This window comes from Leucopleurus acutus (assembly GCF_964270905.1).
Source record: "Leucopleurus acutus genome assembly, chromosome: 4".
Classification (NCBI taxonomy): Eukaryota; Metazoa; Chordata; class Mammalia; order Artiodactyla; family Delphinidae; genus Leucopleurus; species Leucopleurus acutus.
Genome location: NC_139146.1, coordinates 61236683 through 61259023, shown reverse-complemented (window position 1 = coordinate 61259023; position 22341 = coordinate 61236683). Strand labels below are relative to the sequence as shown.

The 22341-nt window shown below is 35.4% G+C and overlaps 1 protein-coding gene across 1 annotated transcript in view; it reads left to right on the top strand.

The window, feature by feature from the left end:
• ARAP2 (ArfGAP with RhoGAP domain, ankyrin repeat and PH domain 2) overlaps positions 1-22341 on the top strand; it is a gene marked incomplete at both ends in the record, with an annotated part of 189236 nt that overhangs the window by 16569 nt on the left and 150326 nt on the right. Inside the window, 5 exons of the mRNA XM_082838650.1 lie at positions 1768-1826; positions 2917-2993; positions 3728-3819; positions 5292-5645; positions 21228-21297. Coding sequence (XP_082694776.1) covers positions 1768-1826; positions 2917-2993; positions 3728-3819; positions 5292-5645; positions 21228-21297 — 652 coding nt within the window. The remainder of the gene's footprint in view (positions 1-1767; positions 1827-2916; positions 2994-3727; positions 3820-5291; positions 5646-21227; positions 21298-22341) is intronic.

Sequence of the window (22341 nt, the reverse complement as noted above, 5' to 3'; positions counted from 1 at the left end):
TGATTTTTAAAAATATTTCCCCCTATCCTGGTACCTTGCTAGACTGACTGACTTAGCAGTTTGAGAAGCTTTTAGGTAGATTTTTAAGGATTTCCTGTTGATTAGATACAGACTTCTGCTTATAAGAGGCCTTCCTTTCCAATCTGAATTTTTTTTATTTCTTTCGCTTGTTGCACTGACTGCAACATATGAACTAATGTGTATATAACTAGTGAGCGCCCACCTCCTTGCCTTATTTCCAGTCTTAGGGAAAATGATGCAGTCTTTAATCTTTGATTATGATGTTGGTTTTTCATAAATGCCCTTTATTAGGTTGAGGAAGTTTTTTTCTATTCCTAGTTTGCTGAGAGTTTTTGTCATGAATGGATTTTGAATTTTGTCGATTGGTTTTTCTGAATCTATTGCTGTGAGAATGTGATTTTTCTCCTTTATTTTCTTAATTTGGTGAATTATATTAATTTTTCCATGTTAAACCAACTTTGCTTTCTTGTGGTAAATCTCACCTGGTCATAACATATTATCCTTTTTATGTATTGTTGGATTTGATTTGCTAATATTTTGTTAACGATTTTTGCATGTTAAATTTATAAGGAATATTTGTCTAATATTTGTCTGTTGTTTTGTTTTTGACTGGTTGTGTATTAGTAATACTGGCCTTACTGAATGAACTAGGAAGTAGTCCTTCCCTCCCAATTTTCTGAAAAGGTTTACATAGAATTGGTATTATTCCTTCCTTAAATGTTTGGTGGAGCTCACCATTGCAGTATTTGGGCCTGGAGCTTTTTGTGGGTAGGTGATTAATTACTGAATTCAATTTTTCTAATAGATACAGGGATATTAAGATTTTCTATTCTTGTGTCCTATTTGATCATTTGTATCTCAAGGAATTTTTCCATTTCATGTAAATTGTTGAATTTATTGGCATAAAGTTTTTCTTAATAGTCTGTAATTATCCCTTTAATGTTTGTAGGATTTGTAGTGATGTCCTCTCTTTCATTCCCGATATTGGTAATTTGTCTCTTCTGTCCCTCATTCTTATTTTCCTTCCCTGAGGGTTATAAATTTATTGATCTTTTCAAAGAACCAGCTTTTGGTTACCATTATTTTAAAATTTTGTTTATATTCTATTTCATTGGTTTCTGTTCTTTTATATAGATATAAATAAATAGATAACTACAACTACATATATATAGTCTTTCCTATAGTTACTTGGGCATATTTATATTTAAGAGAAGTTAAGGACACTGTCCTGATCCTTATATTTAAATGGAAAAATAGAACTCTTTCATATGGTAGTAGGTATTCATTACCTTCTGTTTCCACAGTGTTTTCCTCTGGCATTGCTGTTATGTTGTATTCTAATTAATTACCTGTAGTATTTCTCTCTCAAGGTTGTGAGATCTTTGAGAAAAGGTCTTATGTATTTTCAAATTATGCTCTTAGAGCCAGACAGATTTTTTATTCAATATTGTAAAGCTAAAGACAAAAGAAATCATAAATACTTGGGCAAATATGTTCATTTTACTTTTGTGAATTATAAATGTAAGAAGCAAACACTTGTAAAATCCAATAAAATCTCTTCCTTTAAGGCTATTTAAAAAAACACATTTATGGAATTTGGCCATTGTATTTGTTCATTAAAATCAAACTTATTTTTGAATATTGGTTTTTCTAACAAAAAGAATATATGTGCCTACAATTAATCCTTTACTCAAGATGGTAACATCTATTTTTACGTATTTTATCTATTTTTCCCTTTGCCTTAAGCTATTTCCGTGAGAGAAGAAATGTTCCCACCTCAACTGGAAAATCTATGACACAACAAAGTGAGTCTCAGCTTTTAAAGTCTGTAAATTAGTTAGTACTCATTTGATACTCTTACAAGTGTTAAAATCATGATCAAGAAAGCAGCCCACCTGTGGAATAGGGAATAGTGGGAATAACTGTCTGCCAGGGTTCATAGTACTCCAGACACTTTTAAAGGTGAGTGGATGAAAGACAGTAATATATACGCAGACTCCTGGAAATTTGCACATGCTAATGTAAAAAGATTTTTTTACCCAGGCTTCATTTATCATTAACCACAGTCGAAAGCATTTAACTAAATTATGTGGTTTCTGACAGTCTGAACTACAGGGCGTAGATTTATGGAAAGTAATTTTGCCATGGTAACAGGAAAGGGCTGACATTGCTCTGGTCAACTGCTCATTGACAGAGGCTTTTCTTTCTTTTTGAAAATTCTGCGTGTACAAGTTCAGGAACATTCTTCTCAATGCTGTTAGCAAACACTTGACTACTGACCTTTAAAAAAATTTGCCACAGCAGAAAATGCAAGTGTTGAGAATTCTTTCTTGTGGATCAATGTAATTCAGGGATTGTGGAAATTCTCTTGAAAGAATTTACTTACAGGTGCATTAGTAGTTATGGTATTAGAGGGATTATATTAAGTGGATTCTGGTATTTTGAATGCTATAACATCTAGCTGTTATGTTAGTGAACTTTTAATGATCATTTGTTTAAAATTATAATAGAATTAAGATTAATTTTCTGCCATTAAAACTAATCTCTTATTTAGGAATTAACATTATAAACACACCATGACAATTTCCATTGTATGGGGAAATGTGCTTACTTATATTAACATGGATCCTATAGGTTAGCAAGGACAAATGTGACACATCACACTTTGAGAAACAGTGAGTAATGTGTTTTGGTTGTGAAGTGAGGGGTGTATACATTGAGAAAATCATGCTTAGAGTTGATTTGAGGGTAAGAATTATGAGCAGAATTTTGGACTCTCAGAGAATAAAGCTTAAGTTGTGATATTGCTATAAAATAATTAAACACATGCTTTTTTAAAACAATATTTCACATTATTCACATCTTTCTATTCTCATCCTATAATTCCCCCAAAAGATACGAATGAGGAGAATTCATCTTCCATTTTCCCTTATGGAGAGACCTTTCTCTTCCAGAGACTAGAAAATTCCAAGGTTAGTCCCGTACATTTTAATTTTTTTCCATATTCAATTCTTTGCTTTTCTGCCTATATATGCCTCTTCATTTTCCTTTAAGCTGTTTGAAGAATGTGTTATATTGAAGAAAGAAATTTCCATTCAGCGAAATTCTACTCAGTAAAATCATGGCAGATTTATATGTTTAAAAATATATCACAGAAATACATTTCAATTTGATTTTAGGAGTACAGATCAGTGGGTTTTCAAAATTTACCACAAGTTACTTAAAAAAAAAAAAAGAATAAGACAAACCCCTGTAAAAAGGAAAGGCAAACTGACAAAAGCTACTAGATTTTACTTTGCCTTATACCCAAATATAGACAGACTTCTAACTATTTACAACTCTTAATTATTCAGTTTATCACTTAGTCTTTCCTCTCCACTACTTGTTCTCTTTTGGTATTTTATTTCTTGGTCATGCTGAAAGAGAAGTTGGAAGACAAAAAGTAAGTGGGAAAGTAAAAGTAAATAAATTTTATTCTTAGCATCTTCTGTTCTTCTTAGTTGAAATGATGAGTTATTAATGATTTAAATAAAATATTGAAAAAGGGATCAAAAGGCTACCATTTAATATAGTCACCCTAATTAAATTGTTTTTATTGAAAATTGATCTAAACAATTGATGTTTGTTTAATAAAACTAAACCCAGATACTGTGAATCTTTGTAGAATATTGCTCCCCTAAAAAAATGTGTATTTTTTTTTTTATAGAAGAGATCCATAAAGAATGAATTTTGGACCCAGGAAGAAACACTCAAAGGGGAAACAACTACTGAAAGAAACTCATTTTTTGTCAAATCAAGGTATGAGGACATGATTGATGATGATTAATTCTTTTGAATAAAATGTTATATAATATACAATGTTTAATTCTTGCTCATATTATATTTCTAAGAAAATAGTTTACATTGGTAAGTTCAGATCCTTTCTTTTGACAACAGCACTCATTTCAGTAATTGAATTTAGAGCCTGTAAATCGATTCTATAGTCTGTAGCACATTATTTTTGTCTTTTCCTAATTGAAACCATTCTCCCTTTCCCAAAGTGGCAAATATGTGGTGACCATGTTTGCACTTTAAAGATAGGAAGTTACCTTACTATGAAGAAGAAAGGGGCAGTGCCAAAAATGTCACTATGTGAGGTGCATAATTTTTACAAATGTAAAGTATCCTTTTATTAGAAGTTCAGCATTGACAAGCAGCTTGAAAATTATCCAGTTATTTGGATCACACATGAGATTGAATAGAGTTTGTAAGGTACCAACTTAAATTTTATTTTTCTCTCAGCTTTATTAGCACTTGATGTAGTGCATAATTACCTAACATTTGTCTATTTTAACCTTTATTCTCCAAGGCTAACACTATTGAGGGTTTCCTTAAGATGAGACTAAATAATTGAGAATCTTCAGTAGGCATTTGATATGAACTTACTACAGTGCAGAATGTGGAAGGGGCCAAGTTAAGTCCTTTAAGGTGGCAATGATTTTTACAATACCACGTCCAGAAGGATGTAATTTGACTCCTAGGCATATCTGTTTCATTGATTAGCAAAAACTTCTTTGTAATGAGTTTTATTATGCATAAATGGCTGAGCCAATCTGTTTTGTCATTCCTTAAATCTATAGGAATATACTTAGCAACTATGTGTTCCAGTAAATATTATATGTTATACAGCTTTTACCTTCTGAATGTACCCTGGCCCTTTCTTGTTTTCTAGTTAGCAATGTGGTGCAGTTTTTTTCTCATTAGTGATGCAAAATAATACTAAAGTTCTCACCAGTCAGATGTACTGTTTGTTTTATTACATTATGATGGAACATAGGGTCCTTGAAGTCAATTAGTGGAGAGTCAGAGAAGGGGCAACATGTGGAAATAAGATCTCTAGTACCTCTCTCCACGAGATAGTGGTTCATGATCTGGGCCATTAAGTGACTGGCCACTTACTGGTGCTGGTGAAGACGTTTAAATTGTGATGCAGAGAATATGGCAGTCTCCATCCTCACCACTCACACCCAACCCCCAAAATAAACAGGTCAGATTAAATGATACATAAGAAAAAATACACTACTTCTAGTAGTATTCAAATATGTGTTAGTATAATGAGAGATTTCTATTTTTCAGGAAGTTTTAAAAATTATCAGATGCGTTAATTGAACTCCACCATTTTTCCTGGCCTTAAATTTCTGTGATTGGTTGTTTATAAATAGAAAAAGTAACCAATGGCTTAAGTCACATAGAGCTGTGGGAAATATTAAAACCATTCTTTTTTCATTCAGCGTATATGATAACAGGATGGAGAACGTAAGTGAAGACAAAGTAGAAGATATTTGGATACCTCGAGAGGACAAAAACAATCTTCCTATAGACTCTGCTTCGGAATCAGAATATTCAACAGTAGAAGAATGCTTTCACAGTTTAAGAAGAAAACATTCAAAGCCATATAGATCTAGGACTCAAAAAGCAGTGAATTTTGTCCCTGTTAATAGGCACAGTTATCCACTAAGCTCAACAAGTGGAAAGGCTGATTCATCAATCATTTCCTCAAATGTAATATCTCCCTATGCCTGTTTTTATGGATCATCTGCAAGAAAGGTTAAATCAGGATGGCTTGACAAACTCTGTCCCCAAGGGTATGTATTTATTCTTTTTTGTTTTTTTTTCCCCTAAGTGGCATATTTTTAAAAATTCAAGCGTATCCATTTCTAAACCTGCTAGGTTGCTGTTGCTCCTCCCCACCCCCCATGCATACAGAGACAGTTTGTAGGGACTTTCAATATACTTTTGCAAATGCTCTTCTTTAGATATAATGTGGGGCATGGGCCATGTGCTGTGTGGAATTCTGGGTTAAGGTTCTGCATAGCAAATTAAAACTGGAAGTCTGATTTCACATCTAGATCCTTAATGTTAGTTTCTAACTTTGCACCAAAATGCACTATCCTGTATCTCAATTTGTAGCAAAGAAAAACAACAGCGATTGAGTTTGTATTACTCAGCCCACGCTGTTTGGCCTTCGCTCTTCGCTCCCATTATAACAGCGTTCTGTTTGGGAATACAAGGCTTATTGTAGTTAGGGGAAAGTATGTCACTGTTACATTTTAGGCTTCACTGCTATTGATATATTGTTTTGAGTTTTGAATGTTGCACAAAAGGTCAGAGTCCCTTGAATATTATACTTTAAAAGCAGTTTTATCATTTCAGTTGTTGACAAAGAAACTTCTGTCCTTAAGCATTTTGCAGTACTGAGAAATCTTTGGGGAGGGATTATGTTTAATTAGAATTATTTTCTGACATCCTGAATTTTGAATGTCCTTTTGAAATATTTACTGGAAATGTTCCTCATGAATTATTAAATTATTTAGGGATTAAATCTCTTCTGTTTAAGTAGTTGTTGTGGTGAGTCCCTATGTTGTGCTGGTTTTCTCTACTCTTCCCCGAAAAGGTGTATCATTTCTAGAAAGCCTTGTTTTCTCCTAAAATAAATTTTATTAGCAAAAAAATTGCTAGAAGAAGCATCAGTTGACTAGTGGGAGAAGGAATGATATTTCTTAAGGAATCGAAAAAAAAAAACTGAACCCTTTTGTGGTTAGTAATTACATGATTAATACTTTATAGGATTGCATCCCTTTAGCAAATTAGATGTTGACTAAACTGAAACAGAGAACTTCTTAGCATCACATATTTTGTCTCACTCCTTTCTGGTTGCATTAGGATGACAAAGCAGTTAACTGTGTCTGCTTTTCATCAGTCATCGGTATTATTGGTAAATGCATAGTCAAATTGCACCGGTATGAGTCATTACTCAGATATACACACTGGTGGAATGAAACATTGAGCGGGAATAGTCTCAGGTCTTTCATTTCTGTAGAATTTAAATGATTAGGGAGATCCCAGTGCTCTCTCAAAGTATCACTGGAAGATTTAGCAGATTCTGCATACAGAGCCCCTAGCAGCTGTGGTTTCCTGAATGATCTCTGGTGGGTGGTACCTCGATCTTGATGGAGTTAGGTTAGTATGTTTATGTTGCAGGCACACTGAGAAAGATTCACCATTACTGGCCACCTCTGGGATAGTTAGAACATTTTCTCTCTCTTTTTATCAGAACTCTGACTTTCCATCCTTTCTATTCTGAACCTGCCTAAGGTTAGAGGCTGTAATTTTTTGAGATTTTTATTTTTCCATTTTAGAGAAAATAATTGAGTTTTCTGACTTCAGAGTCTTTTTCCAGGTTACCAGGATGCAGCTAGGAAAGTAAACAAAGGAGCTTGTTATATCACCAAGAAATTAAAAAGCTCTTCTCCACGATTATATTGCTATGACTTAAAAGAAATATGTGTAACTGGCCAAGAAGCATGTATTTATTAGACCACAAGTGGAATCTCCATTTTTCCTTTTTCTAGTTAGACTCTGTAGGCTATGGTGAGGGTGTTTAAGATGCTCATTAATTAGACAAAATGATGCCTACCCATTCCTTATGCAGAGGTTACTGAGCTTTGTTTAAGTCATGGTCGCATGTCTCTTTGGTGCAGGTAGCACTGATTTTGATGGCATTCTGAATTCCACAGAGAAAGTATTAGTACACTTTTTCTGTAAAGGGTCAGATAATAAATACTTTAATCTTTACAGCCATATGGTGTCTGTGGGAGCTCAGCAACTCTGCAGTTGTAGCATGAAAGCAGCCACAGAGAATGTGTAAACTGATGAATGAGGCTGTGTTTCCATAAAACTTTATTTATAAACACATTTCATGGGCCAGGTTTGGCTTGTGGGCCATAGTAACATAAAACAGATTTGAGGGTTAGCTGAAATCTTATACCAGCTTCCTCCATCTCCTTTGGGCCCCACATCGAAAATTATAACCTGATAGATTACGGAACAAGGAAACTACTTTATTATTCTATCAAATCTAGACATAATAAGAAGCAGGATCTCTCTTCGGGTACCTTTCTGCCCTGAATGCTCGTACCCAGAGAGCAGCATGACTTGTACCTTACTTCCTTCAAGTTCTTGCTCTAAAGTCTCCTTTGCACGAATCCCTGAACACCAAAGTTAATATTATCACTGCCCCTCCCTCACCACCCCATTACTCCCTGAATTATTTTTCTCATAGCTTATACACTTGGTGATTTATCTGTTGCATATATGCTCCGTGGGGACAATCATCTATATTGGTTTTTGTTTACTGTGGTATCCTCAGCAACTAGAAGATTGCCTAGCAAGTGGTAGATATTCTTAGTGTTTGTTGTTGAATGAATTAGTAAAAACAAACTAGTATTAGACATAGTTTTTTCTTTCAATCTTTCTAAAACAGCTATTTTTTAATTTATAGGGATCTTGTAGTAAAAACTAAACTCCAGACACTGTATTGGTTGGAAATCTGCTGGTGCCGTTGATAGTGCTGGTGTACATTAACAGAGCAGTGAACTCTCAGTGCATTTATTTAAATTCTGTTTCCCCCTATAGACATACAGGAAACCCTTTTGACTTTTTAACCTGCTGTTTTCTGTATGTGAGGACATGTGTTGTCAAAACACAGTTTACAAACAAATAGTGGGAATTCCCTGCTCTGTCCAGTATTTAGGACTCTGTGCTCTCACTGCTGTGGGCTTGGGTTCAATCCCTGTTCAGGGAACTAAGATCCCACAAGATACGCCCCAAAAAAAAAAAAAAAAAAAAAAAAAGCCATACTTGGTTATCCTTCTCCAAATAGTGTTGGAAACTGTCCTCAGTCATGAGTGACATTAAACAAAGTAATAAAATTCATAATCTGGATTTATTTCATGTGACTGAGTGTCTGTTTGCTTTGAAATGGAAATGCCAGTTCTGAATCAATGCACAGTATGTGAAAACTGCCCAATATTTAGTAAGAAAATAATTGGATAACACCATGCAACTAGAGAAATATGGAAACATTTCCAGCTGAGCTTAAAGTATGAACATTTATTTAACTATTAGAATGATCTAATTATAATATAGCCTTATACTGTTGGTTTAAAAAATTGTATGGAAAAAACTTGATAAAATGTTGAACTTGGGTTTGTTGTTAGTGTTTCACATAGGTGAGGCAGATGAGAAACTTAATAAATGGTCTTGCGTTAAAAAAACCTCACTGGGTTTTGAAGATAAAAAAAACAAGTCTCTTTCCTTCCCCTTTCCTATCTGCAACTAATACGTTCAAGCTTTTCAGCAAGTCTGAGTAGATGCAAATATGGAAGACTGGATAGAATTTATTCCAGAATTTCCTGAATGTGCAACTCAGAGGAAGAATCCTGTGAGTTTCTGTAAATCAAAGAGAACATGGTTGAATGTGCCACACCCCTTCTAGGAGAACCAGGTATTGAAATATCCAAGAATATCTGCAACTAGGAAACGCTTTTGACTTTTTAACCTGCTGTTTTCTAAAGATGTTTGTGTGTTTGGTATCACGCACTGAGCATAGTTATAAAAACCGCAATATATCTTGAGGAATTCATATTTTTACTTGACAAGATGTTTTAGAACATTTTTTCTTACTCAGCTAAATTCCTCTTTTAAAAAATTAATGTTTTTAACCATAGGGAAGCATTGTGTGGTAATGTCAGTCCGGGACAGCAGGAGCTGAACACGCAAGGTTAACTCAGAAATTTGTGTATATAATATGCTCAAGAATTTCTGGACGAATACAAGGATAAGCAAGATGTGTTCCTGGCCTTTTTTGTATCTTCCACTTTGGGCAGAAAAAAATACAAATAAAAATAAATTTGAAAGATAACGTATAATAATTGGTACAGAAAGGTCCACAAAATACAGAATCATGAGGTTACAGAGGGGTTGAGAAAACATTTCTTCAGAGATCTTCTAAGGAGGAGAAATAGCAGCTCGACTGACCTTCGGAAAATGGATACCGTTTCAACTGGCGTTTTTAGATGAAATACTTTTCAGGCTAGAGGGAGTGAAAGGCACTGATGTCAGTGATATCTGGATGTCCTGAAGTCTATGAGATAAATAGAGGGGTTAGCTGAGGTTATTTTATGGAAGACACAAGTTAGGCTCTAGGACCAGGAGGGAGAAACTGCCAGGGAATTACATGTCCAGGTTGAACACAGAACTAGGGAAAATGAAAAAGCCAGTGATCAAATACCAAAACAGGGGTCAAATTCCAAACAGTGATTGAGAGATCACTTAGAAGCCACCCATGACTTGGAGGGAGATCAGAACTTATACTGTTGGTTCCTTTGTCAGTGGCTGACTTTCCAGCCTGTGCCCAGAATCTCCAAGGCTGCTTTAGTGGAGCAGTTTTCCACCTGCTCCATAAGTGTGTGAGGGCCTCAAGCCTCCTGGGAGTGCTGTCCTGCGGCCAGCCTTTCAGTGAAAAGCAGTTGTAGTGGAAAGTTGACAAGTCTCTCTATCTGACCAGGGTTTTCTATATCAATCAGTGTGTTGAACTTAAAGTTGAATCTTAAATCTCTGATAAAAAGTATCTTTTTATACTAGTGAACTAGTTGGCCTTTTCTCTCAAATCACACATAACTTGTGAAGACCATGCCAAGCAAATAAAAGGCTTCCATATTTTATTTGTAATTTGAGGAAAAAATTCTTAGTTTTAGTGTTTATTAAAATAACATGGCTAATTTCAGTCAGTCTAGCTGCAGAGAAGTGAATGAGGGTGTTGGAATCAGGCAGAAATTAGAATTGTCAAGCTATCGCTCATTTGCTGTGTGACTCAATGTCTCAGAACTGCTGTTTCCCACACATAAAAGTGTAAGGTCAAGGCTTCCTCTGTGGGATCAGTTGGAAAAGTAGGTTAACATTGGGTCTGACTACAGAGCCCCTTAAGCAGGGCTCAGTAAACCTCAGCTTGCTTTCTTTTCAGAAGAGCATCATTTCATTTCAGGTGACCTTTGATAATGTTACCAAAAGTAAGTTCTAGTCAGTTCTTACCTTGGTAACTATAAGGTAAAGAAATCATATGTTCACATTAAACCTTCAAAATTAAGTTTTTTAGTGGTTATAAAAGCACATGGTTTAAAGCATCTGAAAGTTCTGTATGGCTTATTAAGAAAAAATAGCTGGGGAGAGGGGAAGTTGGATAAAGACAGTCAAAAGGTCCAAACTTCCAGTTTATAAGATAAATAAGTACTTGTAATATATAATATGATAGATATAATGAACACTGCTGTATGTTCTATATGAAAGAGTAAAACCTAAGCGTTCCCATCACAAGGAGATTTTTTTTAATATTTAATGTTGCATTTGTATGAGATGATGGATGTTCACTAAACTTACTGTGATAATCATTTCATGATGTATGTAAGTCAGATCATTATGCTGTGCACCTTAAACTTATATGGTGTGGTATGTCAATTATATCTCAATAAAACTGGAGGAAAAAAAGCAGTTTTCCTCTTCTCCCACTTTATCACAAGAGGCAGCCACTTTCTACTTTCTTTAGTAGTTTCTTTTGGTACTTACTTTTTTTATCTTTTTTTTAAAAAATGCATCTTTATTGGAGTATAATGGCTTCACAGTGCTGTGTTAGTTTCTGTTGTACACCAAAGTGAATCAGCCACATGCATACACATGTCCCCATATCCCCTCCCTCTTGAGCCTCCTTCCCACCCTCTCTATCCCACCCCTCTAGGTCATCACAAAGCACCAAGCTGATCTCCCTGTCCTATGCTGCTCCTTCCCACCAGCCAACTATTTTACATTTGGTAGTGTATATATGTTGATGCTACTTTCACTTTGCCCCAGCTTCCCCCTCCCACCTGTGTCCTCAAATCCATTCTCTATGTCTACGTCTTTATTCCTGCCCAGCCACTAGGTTCATCAGTACCATTTTTTTTTTATTTTAGATTCCATATATATGCGTTAGCATACGGTATTTGTTTTTCTCTTTCTGACTTCACTCTGTGTGACAGACTGTAGGTCCATCCACCTCACTACAAATAACTCAATTTTGTTTCTTTTTATGGCTGAGTAATATTTCATTGTATATATGTGCCACATCTTCTTTATCCATTCATCTGTCGATGGGCATTTAGGTTGCTTCCGTGTCCTGGCTATTGTAAATAGTGCTGCAGTGAACATTGTGGTACATGACTCTTTTTGAATTATGGTTTTCTCAGGGTATATGCCCAGTAGTGGGATTGCTGGGTCAAATGGTAATTCTATTTTTAGTTTTTTAAGGAACCTCCATACTGTCCTCCATAGCGGTTGTATCAATTTACATTCCCACCAAGAGTGCAAGAGGGCTCCCTTTCCTCCGCACCCTCTTCAGCATTTGTTGTTTACAGATTTTCTGATGATGCCCATTCTAACTGGTGTGAGGTAATATGTCATTGTAGTTTTGATTTGCATTTCTCTAATAATTAGTGATGTTGAGCATCTTTTCATGTGCCTCTTGGCCATCTGTATGTCTTCCTTGGTAAAATGTCTGTTTAGGACTTCTGCCCATTTTTTAATTGGGTTGTTTCTTTTTTTGATATTGAGCTCCATGAGCTGTTTGTATGTTTTGGAGATTAATCCTTTGTCTGTTGTTTCATTTGCAAATATTTTCTCCCATTCTGAGGGTTACTTTGTTTATCTTAATAATTTTTTCATACTGTTTCTTTCTGACTCTTCAGTGTTAGTAATTAGCAGTTGAGGCACTCCCATGGAATATAATATTTATTCATTTTCACCCACTGTCCCCCCTGCGTAGACACAGTTCCCATCTAATCATTCTTTTAAAGTAGCCATATAAAATGTCTATGTTATATCTGTATTTAGTTTTATACTCTTAATATCTATGTAAATGCTACTCATATTTGAGCTTTGCAACATATTATGATTAATTTTTCTTTCATTTGCAACCTTTAGTTTTCCTTGGAGTTAATAATTATTGATTCTTTTTGGTTTACTTAGTTTGTTATGTACTTAAAATTCATTTCTCCACAAATTCTTCCTCAGGACTATGAATTTGTGAAGTAATCAAAATACATACACATATCAATTTCACCATCTTACAGCCCCCTAAGAAAGCTTATTTAGCTTGTATTTTCTAACCCACTTTTGTTTTTTGTTATCCTATATTTAATGTAGAAAGCACTTTCTTTCTTTTGACTGTTCATCTTATAATGTACTGTTATTGTTCCATGGACTTAATATATTCTCTTATCTTTCTATGGATATTAATAAGTGCTTTGAAGCTTTCTTTTCCTGTAGTGTCTGTTTCTTTCAATATTTTGGAGGAGGGTTTCTTCCCCATCTTTTACCTTAGAGATGTTTTCCTCAAATGTTTTGTTAATCTTGGGCTTTTAATTTTTTTAAGTAAAAAAAAAATTATTGCCAAAAAATGCTAACCATCATCTGAGCCTTTGGCAAGTCATAACCTTTTTGCTAGTGGAGAGTCTTGCCTCAGTGTTGATAGCTCCTTGCTGTTCAGGGTGGTAGTTGCTGAATGCTGGGGCTGTTGTGGCTGTTTCTTAGAAGAAGACAACGGTGAAGTTTGCCGTATCTATTGCCTCTTCCTTTCATGAATGATTCTCTGTTTGGGCTGTTCATTTAAAATGAGATCCTACAAAGCTGATTGGATCAGGCCCTGATGGGTCTTTCTATTTCTTGTAAGATGATCTTGCTAAACTTTCCTAATGTGTTTCCTTGGAGACTCCTCATGCCAGTATCTTTTAAATGAATCTCCTTATTGAGGGTGGTAAGAGTGGTTAACAGCTTTTTGGGAGCTCAGTAGGGGAATGTGGATGTTTAGGATAAATATTTATGATATAGACATGGTTCTACTGTTTTTAATGCTGTCCCCTACCTTTAGCCTTGTCTGAGTCTCCCAGTCCAGAGACCCCTGTTTGATCTTCTCCAGTGAATAAAACCCTATTATCCTGTTGAGGAAGAGGAGGGGCAGTTTTCCAGCTGAGAAGTAAGGGAGGGATTCTGGGATGGAGTGGTGAGGGGTGCAAGTTTATCTCTTTAATTGCCTTTCAACAACTCTTCTATTCTCAGCACCCCCTCTCCTTCATAGTCACTTCCAGAGTTACTTGTGCCTGTATCTCCTGAGACCTTCTGAAATTTTGTGAGTAAATTGGTTTTCCTTTCAGTTTGATCTCTTGCAGGCTTAGCAATCAGTTCTCTGAAACCTTCTGAGTTAGTTCCTATCCCTTCTTAGGCTTTCCTGATTTCTTGATACTGATGCTATCATTTACTTTTCCGGTCAGTGTTGGCTTATAGTTATTTATTTATTTTTATTTGTTTTTTAATCCTTTGAGGTTTTAGGAGGAGTAGAGATAAATGCAAACTTTTCATTGGTCGTCTTAACTAGAAGCTGGTTTCATGTTGGATTTTTTGCTTTTTTAACAGAGTATGACTCCATAAAATAAAGAGGTCTGAGTCTTTTAACGTGGTTCTTCATATACCATGTCATGTAAGCACAAAGCTCTTTGTGAATATTGTAAAAGTTGGAAGTCACACATTAAAATTTGTGCTTTATCATTGGCTTCTAAAACTCCTTTTAGCCCTTCAGATTTTATCTTAAAATTTGTTTTTTCTCATTTAAAGCAGAAATGGAAGCTGGGATTTCAGAAAATTTTTGTTTTGTTTTTGTTTTTTGGCCCCAACTCATTTTGGTTCATATAATCTTGGAAACAATCATTTTGTTTTCCTTAAAAGTAAGGAAATACAGTCTAGAAAAAAGGGCTGATATTTTCTAGAAATATTATAATTCCTTGGATGTGTGTCTATAAAATACTTCATAACTAATACTGCAGCATTTACTATTTTTTAAATTTAATTAATTTAATTTATTTTTATACAGTAGGTTCTTATTATTTATCTATTTTATACATATAATGTACATATAATATGCGTTTTTCTCTTTCTGACTTACTTCACTCTGTATGACAGTCTCTAGGTCCATCCACGTCTCTACAAATGACCCAATTTTGTTCTTTTTTATGGCTGAGTAATACTCCATTGTATATATTTACCACATCTTCTTTATCCATCTGTCTGTTGATGGACATTTAGGTTGCTTCCATGTCCTGGCTATTGTAAATAGTGCTGCAATGAACATTGGGGGGCATGTGTCTTTTTGAATTATGGTTTTCTGTAGGTATATGCCCAGTAGTGGGATTGCTGGGTCATATAATACTGCAGCATTTAAAAGCCTCATACTTAAGAGTAATGAGATAAAATAGCTAAATAGAAAATGAGTAATTAGATAAACAAAAATCTATACTTTTGGAAATTATAGTAGTGCTAAAAAATATTGAGTCTTGTTAGGGTTAGAGTAGAAAATAAGATAAAATATGCATATAATTCTTCAGGATTATATAAACAAGGCAGGTGAATCTGGAACAGCATGTCTATGATATCTTTTTTCTTAGATATTGTTTAGAATAATTGAGAAGTATTTTTTGATGATTAAAATACCATGATTAATAAAAGCCATAAATTTGACTTAGTTACTTTGAGGTTCATTTCGGTTATGTGATATTTAAAGATGACAGTTTGGTAGCCTCTTCCACTTTAAATTAATATCATTGGTTAGCATGCTTATCCAATTTTTTAGTTTTTTTTAAAGCTAAAAGATGTAATCTTTAAAAAAAAACAACCTTCTGGCACTTAGGATTGAAATTAAACAGGAGTGCCTTCATGTATATACTTCATAAATAGAGATGTAATTGTTTGTATATACACTGTTGTTAAAAAAGAATTTTTAAGACACACAGTTTTTGAGACAACAAAAACTGACACCAGGTGGCAAGGCTGTATTTATGATAGCAGTTGAAACTTCACACAACCTGCCCTACTAGAACTCAAGGGAAGTGCTTATAGAAATCCATTCAATAACACCACACATGCCTTATGAATTATTCTAAAAAGGCTTCTCAAAGAAATGTTTTCCTTTAGAACCCTAAAAACAAAATAGGATAAAACCTAGGCTAATATTTTTCATGTCTACTTTACCTTTTTTTCCCGAAGGAATTCTGAAGCACTTTGCAGAATTGAACTCACATATTAAATGGGTAGAGGTCAAATGTTATTGCTACCTAAAGGGATATTGAGGGTGCTTTGCCATAAAATGTCCCAGAGTCTGTTTTGTGTAGTTGTTAAGAGCATAGACTTTGGGACCAGACTGCCTGGAATTGACTTACAGAAATGATCTTTATCAGTTGTGTGCCTTGGGCAAATTATTTAACCTGCCAGCTCCTCTGTGGCTTCATCTGTAAAATGGGAATAATAATATTACTTGCCTCATATGATTGTTTGGAGGACTGAATGAATTAATGTTTGTATATGGCTTGCAACAGTGCCTAGAACAAAGCACTATATAAGTGTTGTTTTTATTATCAAGATTAATAAATTCTGTATTGACAGGCTTTAAAATCTCTTCTTTGTATAATAATCCATTAGTCAGTTCTAATTTGTGTCATGTGATAGTAGGAACACAGACTAGAGTGACACTGTATTTTATACTTTGTCTTTTTTTTTAACATTTACTAAATAAATTGTTAATCGAAATTTAAGGGAAAGACATAACTTATGTCAGAGAAAGCGTTTAAAGTACTTTAGAAACCTCTAATTGTGTGTAATAGATTAATTTTACATAATTACACTGGATTTAGTTGCCTGGTATCAAGTAGATTTTTATAAATACATGAGAAAAATATTTAACTCTGGTAAGGAAAGATAATTCTTAAAAATTTACTGTTCACCAATTTTTTTAATTCAAAATTTTACTGAAATTTAGAAATAGTGCTTCTTAAGCTTTCCCTTTTATGTATCAATAGTTGAAATTTTGATTAATTTATTGAGTTTAACAATTTAAATTCAAGTTTCCATTTGCTAGAAAGAGGAATTGTGAGAAAGGATCTAAGTATAAGTTCTTATCTTTAATTAGCCAGTTATCAGAATTCAGTATTGAAGTTCACATGCAGAAAATAATTGAATGTTGACATATTTAATGAGAAAAATAGATTAAACATGTTTATATAAATTTAGTTTTAGAAACATTTAATTTACTAATTAGAATTTTTAAATAGGAAGGTACAAAATGCACATGTTAAAGAATACATTTTAAAATATTTAACTATAAAATGTATTTTAAAATTACATGGAAACTAATGATGAATTACAAAGCTTTTGTCATATAAAAATTCTGATCTTTGTACTTGAAAAAAGCAAAAAATGAAATTAAGGGTGAAGTGGTTTTGTTAGTAGTATTTGTTTTCTCTATACGTAACATGAAAATTTGAGGAAGCATCTTGCAATGAGAAATATACGTATTTGTTAGTTTATTCACTAGATATTCAGCATATTTTATATGCTAGAAACTGTGGTAGTTGCTGGTTTTACATTGATTAAAAAAACAAATGGTTTCTGCACTTAAGGATCTCAATATCTAGTATGGGAGGTGGAGGACACAAATCAAATATATAATTGCAAATTCTGCTAAGTGTCATTAAGTAAAGAAATGGAGCAAGAGACCAAAGGAATCTGAAGGATCTGTGTGTTACTCAATGGTGGCCACTTGGGGGAATGACTTTTGAGCTGAGGTCTCAAGGATCTCAAGGATCCAAGCCAGGTCAGGAACAGGCAGGGAGCATTCCAATGAAGAAAATGGCATATGGGAAGGCCACGAGGCAAGAAAGCATCTAGACAGAGGAGGCAGTATGGCTGGAGGACAGTGTCCACAGAATAGTTACCCACAGATTTGATGGCTGACTGGATGAATGAATGGTAGCAGAAGTAATGTTTTAACAGCAGGATAGCAAAATGGCTCTCTCCAACTACAGAACATTTGATTTTTCAGCGGCCACACTCTCATTCCATTTCAACGTGGGCTGGGATTTGTCTTATTTACCTGTCCTTCCATAGATTATTAAACAGATTTAACCTTTCAAAATATTCGGTTAAAATGGCTGAACACATCTAATAGTCACCCGGTAGCCGAGAAAATTAAAGAACAGTTGGGGGAATATCTTAGGCGTTGAGTCTCTCAGAGGCTGACATTTTGGTTGGCTTTCTTTAGAAAGCCAAGCATCCAGTGTGTGGTTTGTAGTCAGTGCCTGAGAAGAGAAATGTAGCTTGTCACCTGGTAGCATCTCTGACTGATCTCTGAGCTGTCTGCCCTCCCTGCTCTCCTTCTCATTTTCCTGTGGACATGAATGTTAAGTTCCTGGATGATGCCTCAGACCTCAAACTGTCTATCCAGATGGTGATGGAATTCTAAGAAAACTTTGAGTCCAAGTGGCCGCAACTAAACCATCTTAAGTAAGACATGTTAAAGTAGGTTCTAGGGACTTCCCAGGTGACACAGTGGTTAGAATCCACCTGTCAATGCAGGGGACACGAGTTCCCAGCCCTGGTCCGGGAAGATTCCGCATGCCGCTGAGCAACTAAGCCCGTGTGCCACAACTACTGAGCCTGCGAGCCGCAACTACTGAAGCCCGCGCGCCTAGAGCCCTTGCTCTGCAACAAGAGAAGCCACTGCAATGAGAAGCCCGCGTACCACAACAAGGAGCAGCCCCCGCTCACCACAACTAGAGAAAGCCCACAGTGAAGACCAAACACAGCCAAAAAAAAAAAAAAAAAAAAAAAAAAAATGTAGGTTCTAAACTTTTTTTCACTTCCAGCTTTGGCACATTTTGAAACTTTTAATCTAACTCTGAGGTTTCGGAAGTTTTCTCGCCTTCTGGCAGCCTTTCTTTTAAAATATGCTGGTTATTTGAGTGGTGGTCATTTGAGGTTTTATCTGTCTGTCATCTGGCTGTTTTTTGCTAAGGGGATATGTGCTTAATCGTGTCACTCTTTCATTGAACAGATCCTTTTTTAGTGCCATGTGTGTCTCTGTGTTAGTTGCTGATCATAGAGTAGAGAGTGAAACATCCTTGGTGTGGGAGACATCAAGCAACTAAACAAACATGTAATTAGAGATTGTGTTAAGTGCTATGAGGAAAAGGAGAGGGTGCTTTGAGAGGACAGCTTTGTGAGTTGCTTTGGATTGGCTCATCAGGGAAGGAGTGTCTGTATAGGTGGTTTAGGTGGAACTCTGAAAGGTAAGTAGTTAGCAAAGGAGTTAGAGGGCTAATGGAAGGTCCTAAGGCCGTTATCTCCCACAGACGTAGATTATTTTTATTCTAAAATGGAAGATTATATGTACTACTGAGTTCTAGCTTACTACTATTCACCATGTAAGGTGGGCCTAAAACAAAATCTTGATTTATAGAATTACTGTTGAGATTGTGTGGGAAGATGTCTGCTCACCTGCCTTTAAGTGTGACAGAGATCAGTATGAAACGAGTGCTAAGTGATTTTATTCAATGTATAATGACTGTGTGTTTGCTTAGTATTTCTTTACCTTGTAACTCAATGCTGGCAACTTGAAGAACCTTTGAGTCAGTGAAGGAAATGAAAACCGACACTGTTGGATGTTGCAAGGTTAAGAGAACACATGACAGGCCAAGGGAAGTTAAAAAGAAGCAGAAGGGGGCTTCCCTGGTGGCACAGTGGTTGAGAGTCCGCCTGCCGATGCAGGAGACGCAGGTTCGTGCCCCGGTCCGGGAAGATCCCACATGCCGCAGAGCGGCTGGGCTCGTGTGCCATGGCCGCTGAGCCTGCACTCCACAACGGGAGAGGCCACAACAGTGAGAGGCCCGCGTACAGCAAAAAAAACAAAAAAAAAAAGCAGAAGGAAGAGGGAGTAAGATGGAAAGAGGGCTGGGTCATTAGTTGTAGTTATATAATTGTAAGGTCTTATGTTCTTATTACTTCATGATTGATTCAGTGCTTATATGTGAAAGTGTTGTCCATACCAGTGAATTTTGAAGCTTTTCTCAGTTTGATCAGATTTGCTCTAATTTTATCTTAAGCAGAATAATTTGGCTAATGATCAATGTGGGCAGCTCGCTGTATTTCACTAGAGTAATAGGTGTGTGTGGCCCAGGAAAGAGCCCAGAAGACAAGTTCTCCACTCTTTCTGAGGTGCTTTTTCTACCTTTAAGTCTTCTAAAAACCACAGAGAGCTATACCATTTCCTTATCTTAAACATGTTAGAGAACTGCAAAAGGAAGAGGTAGACGTGGTTATCTACCTATTTGTTTAGAGATGACTCGTTTTTTAAACAGGAAGTTAGTTTTCATATATTATCTGTGATAAAGGCTAAAAGTATCTAGATTGTATCCGTTCACACTGAGAGTCTCATAGAGAATAAGACATTCAAAACCTTTAGGATTGTCTGACTTCCGGGAAGGGGACTGAAACAAAAAACAAAAACAAGCCCAACTAGAAATGGGTCTTCACTTTTGCCTTATATAGTCAGAAAATCTTTTTCTCCTTTTATGCCTAAATAGGGAACATATGATGACATTATTTTGCTTTGTTTCTCGTGTCAGTAACCATTTTAAACTGCATTTGCCTTTCATATGATTCTTTTTCTCAAAATGTTAATGTTTCAATGAATTTTGGATGATTGCAAATGATTCTCCATATTTAGTCAGGGCCTTTACAGCTTATTTGATCAGAATTAAATAATATATCTATGTAAATCCAATTGACAAAGCTTTGTTATTTTAGCAAAATATTATGCATGCCCCAAAGCAAAAATTTAAAAAAATATGATAAAATGTTATAAGGTTAATGAAGGATAAAAATTTATGTTATCTTCATTGAGGAATTATCTCCTTTAAGGGATATAGGTGCCATGATAGTGTTTCTGACCACACTTTGTTTTCTACTCAACCTTACCGATGTGGATGATGACACTGCAAGTTACATTTTAAAAAATGATGACAGGGCTTCCCTGGTGGCGCAGTGGTTGAGAGTCCACCTGCTGATGCAGGGGACGCGGGTTCGTGCCCCGGTCCAGGAGGATCCCACATGCCGCGGAGTGGCTAGGCCCGTGAGCCATGGCCGCTGGGCCTGCACGTCCGGAGCCTGTGCTCCACAACGGGAGAGGCCACAGCAGTGAGAGGCCAGCGTACCGCAAAAAAAAAAAAAAAAAATCATGACACTGTTAGCAGTATCCTTTTTTAAAAGCACCTAGGGCAATTGATTAGAAAGTGTCATTGTACATATTTCCTTTCCTTTGTACCATTGCCAAAACTGTACATTGTCATAGCCTACTGTTCTCTTCACTGCTTACTATCAAATTGGAATGTACTCAACACAGTTCTATATTACAACTGTATTTAAAATCCAAGTGCATGGTTCTTAAATGTAAAATGACAATTTCATACGTTTTACAGAAAACGCATGTTTCAGAAGAGATGGGTGAAATTTGATGGCCTTAGCATTTCTTATTACAATAATGATAAGGTAAGTACGTTTTACAGTTTTCAAAGATTGTCCTACGCATGCTGAGTGTACGTCAATAAACTAAGCACGTGATTTGGTCTTTAAGAATAGGAGTTGGATTATCAACATGAAAAGAATTTGCATAGGATAAAACACTTAACTCTTTCCATAGTTTAACTTTTCCCAGACATATAAAATTGGGAATTTTTAAAACTTAAGTATCTAACAATTATTTATGGAATATCTCCTACGAACTACGGGATTGCTATACGTGATATGCAGATACATAAGAAATTGCCTTTATCCCAGAGGGTGCTCAAAAATGTTTACAAAATGACACCACAAGTAGAAAATGGCAAAGCAAGGAGAGGTTATTTTGTCCTCTGGAAGGGGTGTGGAAGACTCAATGTCTAATGGCCCTGAATTTTAAAGAAAGAAGAATGTTTGTACGTAGAGAAACTAGAAAGAACAGGACTTGATAGCAGAGAGAACAATGAGATGCCCAGATTCTCTGATTGGAAAATAGAGTATGTTCGGGAGACTAGTGGGAGATGAAGCTGAGAAGGTTGTGTTTGGAGTTAGAGCACACCGAATATCTTGATGTGCAAGTGGTTACAATATATTCTTTAGGCAGTTGAGTCTTAACAACTTGATACTATTTTGATCATGTCCTTCTCCTTAGGGATGAGAATGTCTTTATTCTTAGGAGATGTAGGCTTAAATATTTAGGGGTGAAGTGTCATTATATATGCAAATGTCTTTCAAATGTTACCTATCTATATATACCCTCTCTATATGTATATTTATATATATATATATATGTGTGTATATATATATATGCACACATGCATAGCTAGGTAAAACAAAAAATAGCAACGTTAACAACTGTCCACTTGAGGTTATGAGTGTTCCTTGTACTAATCTTTCAAATTCTATGTGTTTGAAAATTTCCTTAATTAAAAAGTTGCAACTAATAAATAGACCGTATTTTTTGTTAGCTAAAATCATATAATTTTACAATCTTAACTATATACATTCTTTTAATATATTGATTTAACACTTAGC